The 15,786-nt window shown below is 41.7% G+C and overlaps 1 protein-coding gene across 3 annotated transcripts in view; it reads left to right on the top strand.

Annotated features, from left to right (window-relative positions):
* CRACDL (CRACD like) overlaps positions 1-15,786 on the top strand; it is a 103,636-nt gene that overhangs the window by 64,434 nt on the left and 23,416 nt on the right. For all 3 annotated transcript variants that reach the window (XM_088454045.1, XM_088454046.1, XM_088454047.1), the window contains 5 exons: positions 4,808-4,976; positions 7,600-7,729; positions 9,481-9,630; positions 11,649-11,717; positions 13,667-13,888. In XM_088454045.1, the coding sequence (XP_088310171.1) occupies positions 4,808-4,976; positions 7,600-7,729; positions 9,481-9,630; positions 11,649-11,717; positions 13,667-13,888 (740 nt within the window). The remainder of the gene's footprint in view (positions 1-4,807; positions 4,977-7,599; positions 7,730-9,480; positions 9,631-11,648; positions 11,718-13,666; positions 13,889-15,786) is intronic.

Below are 15,786 nucleotides of genomic sequence, written 5' to 3'. Positions count from 1 at the left end.
ATGGGCCAAGCTAACAGCACTTATGGGTCCAGCTAACAGCATTTATGGGTCCAGCTAACAGCACTTATGGGTCCAGCTAACAGCATTTATGGGTCCAGCTAACAGCACTTATGGGTCCAGCTAACAGCACTTATGGGTCCAGCTAACAGCACTTATGGGTCCAGCTAACAGCACTTATGGGTCCAGCTAACAGCACTTATGGGTCCAGCTAACAGCATTTATGGGTCCAGCTAACAGCATTTATGGGTCCAGCTAACAGCACTTATGGGTCCAGCTAACAGCATTTATGGGTCCAGCTAACAGCATTTATGGGTCCAGCTAACAGCACTTATGGGTCCAGCTAACAGCACTTATGGGTCCAGCTAACAGCACTTATGGGTCCAGCTAACAGCACTTATGGGTCCAGCTAACAGCACTTATGGGTCCAGCTAACAGCACTTATGGGTCCAGCTAACAGCACTTATGGGTCCAGCTAACAGCACTTATGGGTCCAGCTAACAGCACTTATGGGTCCAGCTAACAGCACTTATGGGTCCAGCTAACAGCACTTATGGGTCCAGCTAACAGCACTTATGGGTCCAGCTAACAGCACTTATGGGTCCAGCTAACAGCACTTATGGGTCCAGCTAACAGCACTTATGGGTCCAGCTAACAGCACTTATGGGTCCAGCTAACAGCACTTATGGGTCCAGCTAACAGCACTTATGGGTCCAGCTAACAGCACTTATGGGTCCAGCTAACAGCACTTATGGGTCCAGCTAACAGCACTTATGGGTCCAGCTAACAGCACTTATGGGTCCAGCTAACAGCATTTATGGGTCCAGCTAACAGCACTTATGGGTCCAGCTAACAGCACTTATGGGTCCAGCTAACAGCACTTATGGGTCCAGCTAACAGCACTTATGGGTCCAGCTAACAGCATTTATGGGTCCAGCTAACAGCACTTATGGGTCCAGCTAACAGCATTTATGGGTCCAGCTAACAGCATTTATGGGTCCAGCTAACAGCACTTATGGGTCCAGCTAACAGCATTTATGGGTCCAGCTAACAGCACTTATGGGTCCAGCTAACAGCACTTATGGGTCCAGCTAACAGCACTTATGGGTCCAGCTAACAGCACTTATGGGTCCAGCTAACAGCACTTATGGGTCCAGCTAACAGCACTTATGGGTCCAGCTAACAGCACTTATGGGTTCAGCTAACAGCACTTATGGGTCCAGCTAACAGCACTTATGGGTCCAGCTAACAGCACTTATGGGTCCAGCTAACAGCACTTATGGGTCCAGCTAACAGCACTTATGGGTCCAGCTAACAGCACTTATGGGTCCAGCTAACAGCACTTATGGGTCCAGCTAACAGCACTTATGGGTCCAGCTAACAGCACTTATGGGTCCAGCTAACAGCACTTATGGGTCCAGCTAACAGCACTTATGGGTCCAGCTAACAGCACTTATGGGTCCAGCTAACAGCACTTATGGGTCCAGCTAACAGCACTTATGGGTCCAGCTAACAGCACTTATGGGTCCAGCTAACAGCACTTATGGGTCCAGCTAACAGCACTTATGGGTCCAGCTAACAGCACTTATGGGTCCAGCTAACAGCATTTATGGGTCCAGCTAACAGCACTTATGGGTCCAGCTAACAGCACTTATGGGTCCAGCTAACAGCACTTATGGGTCCAGCTAACAGCACTTATGGGTCCAGCTAACAGCACTTATGGGTCCAGCTAACAGCACTTATGGGTCCAGCTAACAGCACTTATGGGTCCAGCTAACAGCACTTATGGGTCCAGCTAACAGCATTTATGGGTCCAGCTAACAGCATTTATGGGTCCAGCTAACAGCATTTTTACCAGACATGTAAAATAACATAATAGCAGCTGCTGAGCTTGACTAATAAAATGACTGATTCATCCCTCATCATCATTTGCAAGTATATTTTATGAACCTTTAAAATGTAATTAAGGTGTTTTTTGTCATTTTAACCTGTCATTAACCACTTTTTTTACATATCCTTTTTTGATTTTTTTTAATTAACACATTTGATTAGCAAAGAAAATAGGATATAATTTACAGTCACAGACCTTTTTTTTGTTTTCTGCATTTCTTGTTTTCTTTCATGTACATTATATTTTAAATTATACACAAGACTGAATGAAGTACAATATAAATTATGGTTTTTAATTGGAACTAAAGCAAATAAGTATTTATTGAATTCCGTAAACTAGTGACTTGGTTACTTTGTGGTCATAATAAGCAGTTTCGATTCCAAATCATGTCAGTAAAGCTCATTTCTTTTTCTTTTTTTTGTTGCTGTTGATTTAAAAGAAAGAAGATGTGCTGTTTCCACTATTGTAAAAATTGTTTTTGCATGAAATGAAGAACAGAGTATTACAGTGTTTTTTTATTGTTTGCATTGTGGAGACATTGTGTACCTTTTGTATAGTGTTCTATCTGAAATTCACAAATAAGATTTTAAAATGTGTTCTAACATCAGACATTATTACTGTAGTACTTATTATAACAATATAATTTACATTAAATTATTGCGGAATAAAACTGCTTGTACATCATTGCCATACTGGGAGGCCATTGAGCGGCGTCGTGCTGAGAAGTGAGGAAAGTATTTGCTAGCGCTGGATCAGTCTAATGCCGCGTACACACTAGCCGATATATTTTAGCAATAACAATCTCATTATTGTTCAATTGTTCAAAATATCGGCTAGTGTTTATGCTAAGAACGACCAGCGATGCGCGCTCCCGCTGGCCGTTTACGATAACCCCAGTCGGCTGTACATGCAGCCCAATCTGGGGTTATCGTGAGCGATGCCATACTGCTGAATGCAGCATGGCCCCGCTCGCCCCCCTCCGTCATCCGACGCTGGTCGGCATCGGCAAGTGTGTATACTATGGACCATTTCCTCTGGGAGTGTTTACAAAAGAGTTTCAAAGGCCTTGAGTATACCCTTTTGGGGCTAAGTTACCCTGAATGGGTTATACAGTGCATTCAAGGGCTATTTAAGGTTTGATTTGTGCACCTTTTTTTAGTTAGTTTAGCGGTTCGGTTCAGCACGTGGAACACATGGTGTCAAATTGGCATTAGGGGTAAAGGCCTCCCCTGTGAGGCAGTAGTGGGGGAAGTTCTGCACGATGTGAAACGGATGATGGATATTGACAAGGAAAGAATGGATGTCATTAGATGCTCCCTGCTGTGGCGCCATCTGAGGCCCCCTTGATTGGCTAGCGGAAATCCTGTTCTATGTCAATCTTTGAGGCTTCTGTCTGTTCACTTGGAGGTATAGAATAAATTATAGAGGAATGCTTAGCATACATCTGGGTGGCTGTACTTAGTTGTCCGCTGCTTAAGGCCTAGGTTAGGTTAGGAGTGTGGGGGGATGGGAGTGAGGGTCGAGGTGAGGTTGTAGGGGGGTAGGGTTTTTTTTGGTGGGGGAACTACAAAGTTTGGTGGGGGAACTACAAAGTTAAGTTTTAAAGTGACTTGTGTTACCTACAAATAACCATACTATTTATTTGTGCAACTATTGACAATTTACATATGTATTATATTGTATTATATGATTTTATGTAATTTTTATATTGTTGTTGCAATCTTCTATTTTAAATAAACAAAGCCATACTATTTGGCTTCATCTGTCATTTGAGAAATTGGAAAATATGATTTGCCTGTATTGTTGCATCTTTATTTTGACTTTCTACTGATGTCAAACTTTAATATAGGCAGACATATTTTAGCCACAGAAATAATACGCTTTAGTTCACTGCGAGATACTGTATATTTTCTATTTCCTATTCTTATTGTAGCAGACTAAAAAAACACATTCATTGTATTTGTTTTATAGAAACTATCTATAAATATAGTGTCAAGTACTTGTATTATTTCCTTTTAATAACTAAATACTCTGGTGAGGTTCCACTTCTAAATGGCCTGTTTTCAGAACCTGCCTTGCACTGCTGCATAGCCTCCAGAGTGGTGTTCATTCCTAGCAAGAGGACCAGTTAGTTACTAGTTGGGGTTAGTTGGGCTTTGTTTTGGCAAAGAGATTACTGCTTTGAGTGGGTTTTTTCCTAACACAACTGTCTGTATATACAGAATAATTTATAGACATTGCTATGCCCAATGTGTATTTGGACCATGAGCAAAACATTTTGGAAATGTTTGATTTTCTACCAATAACATGGTTTAGTGGCTGTTTGAATTGGTTTGGAAAGGTCAGGCTGAAATATATTTGAATTTGGGAAGAAAGCGTCTTTATTATAAACTTAAGAAATACATAGAAAATAGATTTATTGGCCCCTAGTGAAACTGACCCGCAGGAGGTTTCTGTAGATCTAGTTTGGACGTTGGATCTTTCTTTATTCGGGGACTAGAATGTCGGCTACAATATGCCTCGATCGTCCCAACGTGACTTAACGTATCCACTTAGCGATTTTTATGACCGATAACAATCGTTTAATCGTTTGCAAATTGTTTGCAAAAGTGTCTAAAACGACCAGCGATGCGCGTGTCCCCTGGTCGTTTAGACATCTATCATCTTTCCAACATGCTGGTCAACCTGACGATATCGTCATGTTCAACATGTTTCAAGTTGATTGATGACCCTGCACTGAACGACTGCTTGTTCAGTGCAGGCTCATCACACGAGTGACAAATGACTGAACGATTACAATGTCGTAATCGTGCAGTCGTTTTTAGATCTTTTAGTGGATACCTGCCTTTAGAAACAAGTCATTTTTTTATTGGAAATCTCAATTGAAATTGCCTGACATCTATTTTTTTATTTTTTTAGCGAAAAAAAAATTTAAGTTTAAATCTTTCAAAAAATTATTTGGAATAAAGAAGAGGAAAGAGACGCTACCACAGTTGAGCAGTAGTGGGCTGAAGCAGAGCCAGTCTGCAAGCGATGTCACCGTGCCAGAGTCCATGCGTGCAGAATATGACTCTGAAGATGACACTGAGTAAGTTCTGTTGGCGATCTTCTCCATCTTTCCTATAACTTTTTTCTTATGCTAAGTCTTTCCTTTTTTTCCCCTCATGTTTTCCTGTTTCCGTCACTTTTTTCCTGATACAACTCTTTAATTGCATCTTTTTCCACTCAAACCCTAAAACACTCCTCTAACACTGCTTCTAAATGTATGTGTAGTACAGATGGATGCCTACAATGGCCTGTTGCAGAGTTGTAGGTAAGTTGGGTGTTGGTCCCATATTTAGTGCATGTAAAAATAGGTATATTGACCCGTATGCAGAGCTGTGTGGATCTTGTGCCGTGCCCTCTTACTGTGTTTATATTTCAGTGCGCACAGAGACATCCCTATGCTAGGTGCAGTAGCTATGGCTGGAAATAATCGCATATGCCCATGTCCAACTCCTCATCAACCACAGTTGTGCCAGTAGGACTTCACTTATTTTTCCCTGTGTGAGACACTATAATAGACCCCACTTACACATCCTCAGTGTAGATGCGATTGAAATACATACAACTGTGCATCGCGCCTACTTACATATTCTCCGTTTTGGAGCATGCACAGTGCAAATACACACAAGTTATACTCTGCCAACTGGTGTAGGTCTATCAGCCCACATATGCCCTTATAATAATGTATGTTCTGTATATGTCCTGTATACTAAACATCTTCATAAGCAGCTTATTCTATTGCCCAGAAGTTGCTAAAGCCTATATTATATTAGCTATAAATATCACATTATATATATATATATATATTTATTATTTGCTAAAAGGAAAAAAGTCCTGAAAAGACATGAACTATTTGGCCCCAATAGTTAACACCATCTTAAGATCACGTCAGCAATTCTAACCCCATGGGTAGAGCATCGCTGGAGAGGGAGCTTCTGAACTAACCCCAACATGCTTAATGCTCCTCCTGTGACAGATATAGCACCTTTTGTACTGCACATGTGTGGCCTTTGACACATTAAAGTCACATTTGGACAATCACACTTGCCCTTTAACCACTTGCCTGGCATGGTCGTATCAGATACGACCATACCAGACTGGGCTTTACCTGACATGGTTGTATCTGATACGACCAGTCAGAAATGCCCACTAGGCGGCTGCGGGAAGCTAATCTTCCCGCAGCCGCCTATATAAGAGGGACGTCCTGGTCCCTCTACACCCTCGACTCCCCCTTCTTTGTGTTCCGATCACTGCTGGCCACAGTGATCGGGTACCCGGCATCATCCCCCTCTCAGCACGGCTTGAAGATCAGCCGTGTCTTACATAGAAGCAGCAGCCCGCTGCTCCTTGTAGCATTGGCTGATGCTGCGTCCCGATGACTGTTTGTTTATTTATTAATGGTTTCTTATATAGCGCAGCATATTCCATTGCATTTTACAATTTGAATCAACATTAATAGAACAAGACTGGGTTGTAAAAGACAGACATAAAGGTAAGAAGGCCCTGCTTGAAAGCTTACAATTTATAGGGAATTAGGTGTTGATACACAAGGATAGGTGCTACATATTGCAAATTGGTCCAGCCCGATTGCAGAGGTTCTTGGTGAGCTGCATGATCCAGGCACACTGGAAAGTTGGCCTAGGGTCAGGAGGATGTGAAATTGAAGAGAGAGAAAATTTGATATGTGTAAACTACAAGAAGGGAGGTAGATAGGGAAGCTATAAAGGTTATGTGGGCGGTTCTGGAATCTGATAAGCTTGGCTGAAGAGGTGAGTTTTCTGAGAACGCTTGAATGTTTGGAGACTAGCAGAAAGTCTTATTGTGCATGGGAGGGCATTCCACAGGGTGGGTGCAGCCAGATCACTGGCCAGCGGAGATCGGGAAGCTGGCTTCACCCCGCCTGGCCAGTTCAAAGAAGTCAGTAGCTGCGGCTCCTTGTAGTCGCCGCAGCTGCGGCACCCTCCTCCCAGCGCAGCTGCCTTCAGTGATAGTAGCAGCCCAGCTCCTAACATCCGTCGCGGCCGCTGAACTGTTTTCTGCCCCCCAGACCTCCCTCCCCTTCTGCCGGCTTCACAGTGCCGTTGTCAGCAGGTTTATCAGCGCCGCCGCTGCCGTCTGCCCCCCATGTGCCCGTTCACTGCTGGCAACAGTGATTGTGCAGTGTCTACTGAGTGACAGAGTCTGTGTGTATAGTATATCTATGTATGTATATATATATATATATATCTTTCTCTCTCTCTCTCTGTATGTGTATATATATATATATATATATATATAATACAATAATCTGTCCCTCGTTTTGTCAATCCCCCCCCCCAGCTAGCTGGTTTTTTGAAACTACAGTATAAACTTTTTATTTTTGTTTGTTTGTTTTTTAAAAACTTCCCCAAGATGGTAAATTTTATTATCACATTATATAATAAATAGCTATTTAAACGTGATTTTACATTTTTGTTCAAAATATATTCAATCAAGTTTAAATAGCTATTATTTACATAATTTGCTAATTAACAACAAAAGACCATTTTGGGGGCTTTTTAAAAAAAATAAATATTTTTTTTCAGTTATGTGGTTAAAATAAGCGACAGATCTCAGGAATACCTTCCAGTTACAGGTGGTAACTTTACTCTTCAGATAAAGTAACTGGATGGTTTATGTCATTACAGGGCCGTTGTGCTGGGGAGCAGAGCTGTTTCACATGACAGCATCTTTATTCCGGAGATAGTGCAAGAGGCTGCCCGACCTGTACGTGTCTTCTCGCAGGAGAATGTGTCCGACCACATCAAAACCTTGCAGGTATTGCACACAAGTGTTTGTAATTTGCGTCCTAGATCAAATTAATTTGCTTCTTGTATTTTAACAAAAATATCAATTTTAAGAGATCCAACCTGCATTATTTCACTTCTACTTACACATGTACATTAAGAGTATGTGGTATTGAGCTAGCTACTCCAGGCTTGCTACCAGTACTTCTAATGGAAGCATTCGTTGGTAGCAGGGCAAATAACTCCCACACAGGTAACCAGGGGTAATGTACCCGTATGTCACTGTAACGTCAAGTATACTAGATGTAGAGAGTGGGGTTTAGAAAAAAAAAAAAGAATGACAAAAGCTATATAGAAAAAGGGCATATCATATAAGCAAAGACAAAATTCCTATTTTAGGAGCAAAGTATATGCACCTAGATTGTACACACTTACACCAGGTCTATCCTGCGCAGACTTACACAGCACATTTATCATAGACAATCACCATCCGTCACACAGAGCACAGGAACTGGGCCTGTATAGTTGTCCGAAGAATGAGCTTTGTGTGGAAAAATATAGATTATTTAGAGAAGGTGTTCTTTACAGTTGTGTGATGAAATCCAATACATAACAGGCAAAGTGGTATGGTGCCGTTGTTCATACACAGAGAATAAGAGCAGATACATACAATACAACAGAAGTAGAACTTTGCAGTTTAGATACTATTTTTGCCAACACTATTTTTCCTTTCTCTTTCTCATAGTTGGCGGGATGTACTAAAGGCAGAAATGCGGTAAAACCCCCCAAAATGCAGTTTATGGGGTTTTACCAGATTTCTCATATGTACGAAGAGATTACGGTGCTTCGTCCCGGTGGGTGGCATTACCCAATACAAGCCTATGGTCTTCTTTACGGAATGCCCCCTGAGAGGGATTCAATCGGATCCCTCCCAGCTCCCCCCCAGTGGTGCACCGTTTTTCTCCACATGCACAGAAGATGCCAGAGGGACTTCTGGGTCATAAGTCTGGAAGTCCCTGTATCGCAAAGGTCAGATATTACCGGGAGAGCTGTCCTTTGCGTTTTTCTAGCTGGTATGTACCCGATAATGGGCGTTATGTACGGCATCGCGGTTGGGATTCTTAGTACATCCCGTCCTCTCTTTCCCATATTTACTTCCAGGTTCCTCTCATATCTTCTATTCTTGGGCCATACATCAGCACTCAATTGGGGCAATTTCCCATTTTGCAGATGAATGTGTGAAAATATCTGCAATGTATGGGGTTCGCCGATTCCAACCTAAAAGTTATTTGAATTGGCAGTCGGGTCCAATATGTTTGATTTCACCGACCAATCGGTGCTGTAGATTGCTAGTGTATGGTAATGGTCAGCCAATTTGCCGACCGTTACTCGTAACATGATGAGCCATTCAGGATTGGCAGATATGTTATTGTAGAAAATGATGTGCTAATCAATGAAAACTATCTGTAATGTATGGGCGCATATTGGTGGATTTGGTAATCGTGAAATCAGAGGAAAAACTTAATTTATTTACTGATGTATGGGCCCCATTCCTCACTCTCTCCTTCTCCTACTTCCTGTCGTTTTATCCTTGTACGTAAACTTTTTTGTTTTCCCTTTTTTTATTTTCATTTTTTTTTTTAAGATTTGTTTTCTTTGTGTTCCCCTCTGTCTTTGTCTTCTACTTATCACTACAACAAAGCAATTCTCTCTTGGTACAATAGGAATAAGTCCATTTGGAATGCAAGAATTGTGTTAAAATTGCCAAAATCTCCATTTCAGTTAAAACTCCAGCCCAACATAAGAATTGGACCCCCTCCACTCGGGCTCTTCAGTAAGCGGCCTGATGATGCTGGGACCAGTTCTGAAGATGACGGACTACCGCACAGCCCTCCAGAGATGTCTCTTATACATGAGGCTATTAAAACCAGGGCAAGTACTTTAATACTGATCACTTATAAAATATACATTTTATTCATGTTAACCGAACTTTATAGCACATGGTGGCATAGTAGCACAGCCCATTATGGAATATATTATGCTATCACTTGGGGCCATTTCTAGGCCTGGCAGTCATTCAACAGAAATCACTTTGGCAAGTATAGCTTTGGGCACGACTGACCAGTCCATTTCCCCTAGGGATCTCTTGAATTTGCAAGTTATTTATTGTAAGAGTTTTATGCGCCCAGCCAATCGTGTTTGCAGAATGCCGGTTCTTGTGAATCCGTATTTTATAAGTGGAGTACTGCACTGGAAGCCCCCTGGTGTTCCATGTAGAAGGGCTGCTGTCTTTAGAAATTTTACTGTTCGAAGTTAAAATCAAGGTGGCTCTTTTAAAGTATGCAGTGCACACAATTTTGTCACAAAATAAGATCTACTTCTGCTACTGTGTGTTAGCAAATGTGCACAGATATAAGTTGTGTTTCATGGCGGAGACTAGTGCCGGTCTCCAATTAGCAGCGCTAAAGTTACGCTGCTAATTAATCGCAGCGGGGCTATCCTATTAGCCCCGAAGTGCCGCCTGACGTCAGCACTTATAGTGGATTTTTCGGGAAATGTGCCCTGAAAAATCCACGAAAAGTGACGGTTTTTCTCCCCAAAATAGCGAAAACACATAGGGCTGCGTGCTTATTTCGGATCCGATGTGTTTTTGTGAGAGATATCCTATTATTTAATTCAAAATAGGATAGGGTGAAAAAAAAATCGGACAAATACGGGGATAATCGACGAAAAATCCCTGATTTTCGCCGATCCCGTGGATCCATTAGCTAAATGGATATCGCCATAGGAAATACTATGAAACTGCTGCTGCTCAAACTACCAAAATCAATATGGCAGGTGTGCGAGTGACACTTAAAAGTTTTTCCGGTACTTGGGATCTCTCTGCAATGAGTCCGTAAAGTACACAAGTGTCCTACACTCATTATTATTATCAATCATGGTAATGTCTAAAACCCCTTCATGGAGAGGACCCTGGCGTCATCAGCCAGTGTCCAGCGTTATTCCCTACCATCCAAGTGGGCATAGAGGGGGAATATAACCTTGTGGCGAGCGTAGCGAGCCACTGAGCCTGAAGTGAGGCGAGCGCAGCACTTTCTTCTTTAGGTGGGGACAACTTTCAGGACTTGTGTACGTAAAGTACACAAGCACCATTTAAAACATCCATTGGGTTCTCTCTGCAATGAGTCCGTAAAAGTACACAAGTACCGTTTTTTCTTAGTCCACTTGTTTGCACACGTTGATTAGTTATAAAGTGAATGTCAAATTGTGATCAACATTACTTTTAAAAAAGCAAGATCAACTAAGTGGCCAAATAGGACACAGGCATTACTTAGACATTACTCTGTAGAGCACAGGAGCTGTGATCAGAGATAATTGGGCAAATGCATGTAGGTTGTAGGTGGGCATAATTGGATTCCAATAGGAAAAAATTCAGGTGCTAAATGCTATTTATGATTGGCACTAATAGTGAATTGTGTGTTTTCACCAGGAGCAGTTGTCTTAAAGGCACTACAGACATCTTTATTAGACACTCAGAAATAAAAACAAACAATATAGCACTACATGGGGCACTCTATCCAATTCATTAATGCAAATGTCTGTTCTTTTTAAAGAAAAAGGGCTCAATGTGTTTGGTTTTTTTTAAAATACAGCATGATTAGCCTAAAATATTTAGTAGCTTTTTTTTTTTACTTAAATCCGAGAGACAACTAATATATGAGTGAGAAACACTGACATCTGAATAATCTGTTATGACCTACCTACCTACCATTTGTATCCAAACAGGATGTTACTAGAATAACTGAACTGTGCGTTTCAGCAAATATGAGAGAAATATAATGAAGAACAATAAGGCTGTGAATTAGGCTTCTCAGTAAATCCTGAATGTCCATAATGGCCGGTTCTCTCGTGTTTTTTTAATATTACTGTTTTTATGTGTACTATTTCAGTTATCCGACATACATAGACATCACAGCTCTCTGAGCTTAGGTGGAACAGGCAGTGAAGATGATGATCAGGTAATGTACCTCCATTCTCACTAAATATCTCTCTCAGGTAAGGGTTACTTAATAACATTACTGCTAAAACCATAGCAACCAATCAGACGTTTTCTTTTAAGTATTTTTTATTGATTTTCATGAAAATATCAAACACAAAAAGAGAGAGATGGACAAACAGGCTGGCATACAGTCATTTCATGTTATACATATATATACTAATAACACCTCATTATGAATGAACAGAGAAGACCTGTTATAAATAGAGAAATGCATATACTAAAGGTGCATACACACACAACGATTTTTTGAACGATTATCGTTTAACGATAATTGTTTGAAAAAATCGTTCACTTTCTGAGTCAAACGATGAACGATTATTGTTCATGCGCGTTCACGTTTGTAGTTTGTAGTTCAGTCAGACTTGTCAACTCAACAACTTTCAGTAAGTTAATATGCAAAAATCGTTTGTAGTTCATAAAAATCGTTCATTACATTTAGTAAATGAACAACTTTAGTAAACGATTTTAGTTAATTTTTTCAAGGGAAAAAATCGTTTACTAAAATCGTTCATTAACTAAATCGTTGTGTGTGTGTGTATGCAGCTTAACTGATCGTTCTTGTACCACTACTTTGTAATTGGGTGGACATAAAACAGCTTACAGGCAATTAGAACTTGAGTGCTTACTGCAGTACAGATCATTTCAGGTGTGGTGTGTGCTGAACTTGTGGGAGGTCGTTTGTGTGATTGAGTAACTGATGACGAGGCTATATCTGGCAGGGACAGTCTTGTAGGGAGAGGCGAGAGGAGTAGAGATAAGCCAGACAGCACAGACTGAAAGTTATAGGGTGGAAGGATCAGGGTCCTCCAACAGGATCAGGGTCTGCCTGCATCAGTGTAGTAATGAGAGGTTCCTGCCAAACTGATGCAGGCAGATTGAGGGATTAATAACATACTACTTGAAAAGTACAGATGTGACCTTATAAGTACAGTATTGCTGCAGTGACGCCAACAGTCCTTCCCAGATCCCATGCAACGCTGCTTGCTCCGAGCATCTTTTTCAGTCGATTTATGCGTCTTAGTTGCACAAATTAAACTATTGGATGTGACAAAACTGCTTACCGAGACTGCACTGAATAATTTGATATGTAACATTTTCCTGGTGATTTCTGTAGTTCTGCAGCTAGCGCTGGGCCGACGGAGAGGTACGTATATTTTAAATGGGTGCAGGGTGTGCGGTGTGTGGGCCACCCTGGACCCATGTGAACCACACACCTTGCACCCATACGCCCCTGCACACACGGTTGCCACTAACCTTTTACTGTAAAGTATTAAGACCATAGTGTCTTTTAGAGCTTTTTGGAGCTTTGTGCTCCACTTCCATTTTGAAGTTGCCAACCAGCACTTCCATTTTGAAGTGACCACCCATCAAGCAATAAGCTCGATACCTGGTTAAAGCGGTCATCTGCTACACTTGGTGTGAATGAACTCTGTGAAAGTCTTGGTAACACAAGATTCCTAGGATGGCTAAATCTCCTTCTTGGAATACATATACATTTTGATAAGATTTCCAGGTGTAACACATATTAATACAACATGATGAAATTTAAGAATACAGGGAAAGTGCCACGAGTATTATTCCCTACAAGAAGAGGACCTCGGTGGGCTTAGCCTTTAACAGTGCATTGTACCCCACTGTCAGCACAGTAACGGCAGCCAGGATTACATTCTTCCTAGACCAGATTACTTCTGTCACACTGACAGTGGCAAAGCTGTCGATAAATAGATGTGGTGTAAAAGAATTAAAGAAGTGACTAGCGATAGTGAGTTGGGGTTGCATGGCTGAATGATGTCTATTTTATACATTCTCATTGTAAAGGACCATAGTCTGCCAAATAGATTTAATTGACTAAAGTATTCACTTAACAGGAATCAAAAGTTTGAAGTGCTGTAATTTATTCCATGTTAGATCTCCTCAGAAACATCATCACCTTTGTCTCCAGAAGAAAATGATTTGATAAATGCACATAAAAGACTCTCAGAGAAAAGAGACAGCACCAGCCTCTCTCCTTCAGCGGACTTCAGCACTCCTGCTCAGTTCTCTACCTTCTTGGACAATTCAGCTGCTAGACATAGGCTCTCGGTGAGGCCTAAAAACCAAAGGTCAAGCACGTTCAGGAGGCCTTCTGCGGTAACCCACTAACCCACTGGTTTCCACATACTGGTGTTAATACTGTATTGAGTACGGATTGCGATTGCATACGCTTAAATGTGCAAATGCTAGCCAAAGCTCAACTGGCATAAAGACGCCCGCTGCTGCTTTCTCATATGTGTCCAATCTCGCTCTTCTGCATAAACATTGTTACCATCGACGCACATCGGCCACTCACACAGCATTTATAGCAGAAAAAAGGGGGGGGGTTAACCCTCTATTGTTCCTCAGCACACTGAGTTATACTTGCAACAATATATGAAGACTATATGGTATAGATATTCAGAGATATTAGTTGCATGCATTTGCAAATACATGGGAAGCTGCTAGGTCACAATACGGCTTCTCTGTCACTAGCAGTCCCTAACACTAGGGGGTTCACGTCCAGGGCGCAGGGCACCCCAAAAAACATCCAGCCCAGGGCAGCACACAAAAAATGGAAAAAGGGTAACAGTGCAGTGTAAAGTATAGATGTGTGCGAGTAGTTAATAAGTGTTGAAAAAGGGGTTAAAATGTATGTGAAAAATTACATGAATAAATAACAAACATAAAAGGTGATGTGAAAAGTAACTGTGTATTATTATTGATATGAACAATAACTTGCATTTGTCACACAGATCAAGCCTATGACTTTTTCTCATCTGGTTTAAATCTGCTTTTCGCTCATTAAAACTTACATATGAATGCAAGCCAAATGCAATATTTAAGCATGTATGTATCGGTTACAGATAAAAAAAAAAATGTGCTGTAACCTATAGTAACAGTATAAGATGTGCGTTTTCATTTGATTTAAACTGCTCTTGAAGATTTACATTTTAATTCTGATTGGTTGCTACGCCTTACAGAATATTTTTGAGCTCCCATTTTCATAAGTGACCTCCATCAAATTTGCAGGGCCGTGCTTGTGTGAGTTTCCATCTAATAGATATAGGATTAACAGAAAGGAATAAAGGGACTCTCATCCGCAATAAAATGAGACTGTTTAAAATAAAAGTAATGGAATAATCACTCTGCTGTTGCAAAGGGTATTTCTCTTTCATCCACTAGGGGACACTGGAGGTGCTTACGCTTGGGTATAGAGGCGTGGATAACTGGAGCTGGCACTTTAAATCATTTAGAAGTGTGAAGCTCCTCCCCCTCTATGCCCCACCAGCCCTCAGTTTAGAAAATGTGCCCTTGGAGCTGGTCACAACCTGCTGTGCTCCAGCAAGCCACATAATTTATTTCTTTTATTCATATATATTTTATTTTTATTTTTTCTTTCTTATTTTAAGACATCTTTTACATATTTTTTCTTAAGTACCCTTCGCCACCTCTCTAAAGGTGGGGTCCGGGTTACTGGCACCCTGTTAACCTCCTGGGTTACAGGAAGGAGTGTGCAGTGCTTAACCAAAAGCATCTGACAGCTCCTTAATGCCGCACGCAGCACACACACCACAGCTGCCTTCATGTGAGTGCTGTTCACAGGAGCCGTCCGTAGAGGGAGCGCAGTGAGTATAAATCACATGCACATCCCCCGTCTCCTGTCCCGCGGCCAGCGCTGGCTTCAGAGAGCGCGATAGCGCTGCTCATTAATTACACTATCTCCCCGCTGATGAGCGCGGCTAGCGGCTCCTACTCAGCGGGGCTTGCACAGGGGGGAAATGATCCTGCCGCGGGGGCAGCCATTTTCCGGCCCTTAGGGCATAAAGAAAGGGGGCGGAGCCTAGCCGCGCAGGCTCCCTGTCTCAATAGAGCGGGCTCCCTGTCTAGATAACGCGGCAGCGGCTGTGTGCACAGCGTGGCTGCCGTGTTTAACCTGTTTTAAAGACTGCATCTCTCCACTACAGGTCGTATGCAGTATATACAGAAGGCTGATTCTCCTGACTACATCCCTG

This window comes from Taudactylus pleione, unplaced genomic scaffold, assembly GCF_031769625.1.
Source record: "Taudactylus pleione unplaced genomic scaffold, aTauple2 ptg000609l, whole genome shotgun sequence".
NCBI lineage: Eukaryota > Metazoa > Chordata > Amphibia > Anura > Myobatrachidae > Taudactylus > Taudactylus pleione.
Note: the sequence above shows the minus strand (reverse complement) of the source record. Positions and strands in the feature narration are given on the sequence as shown.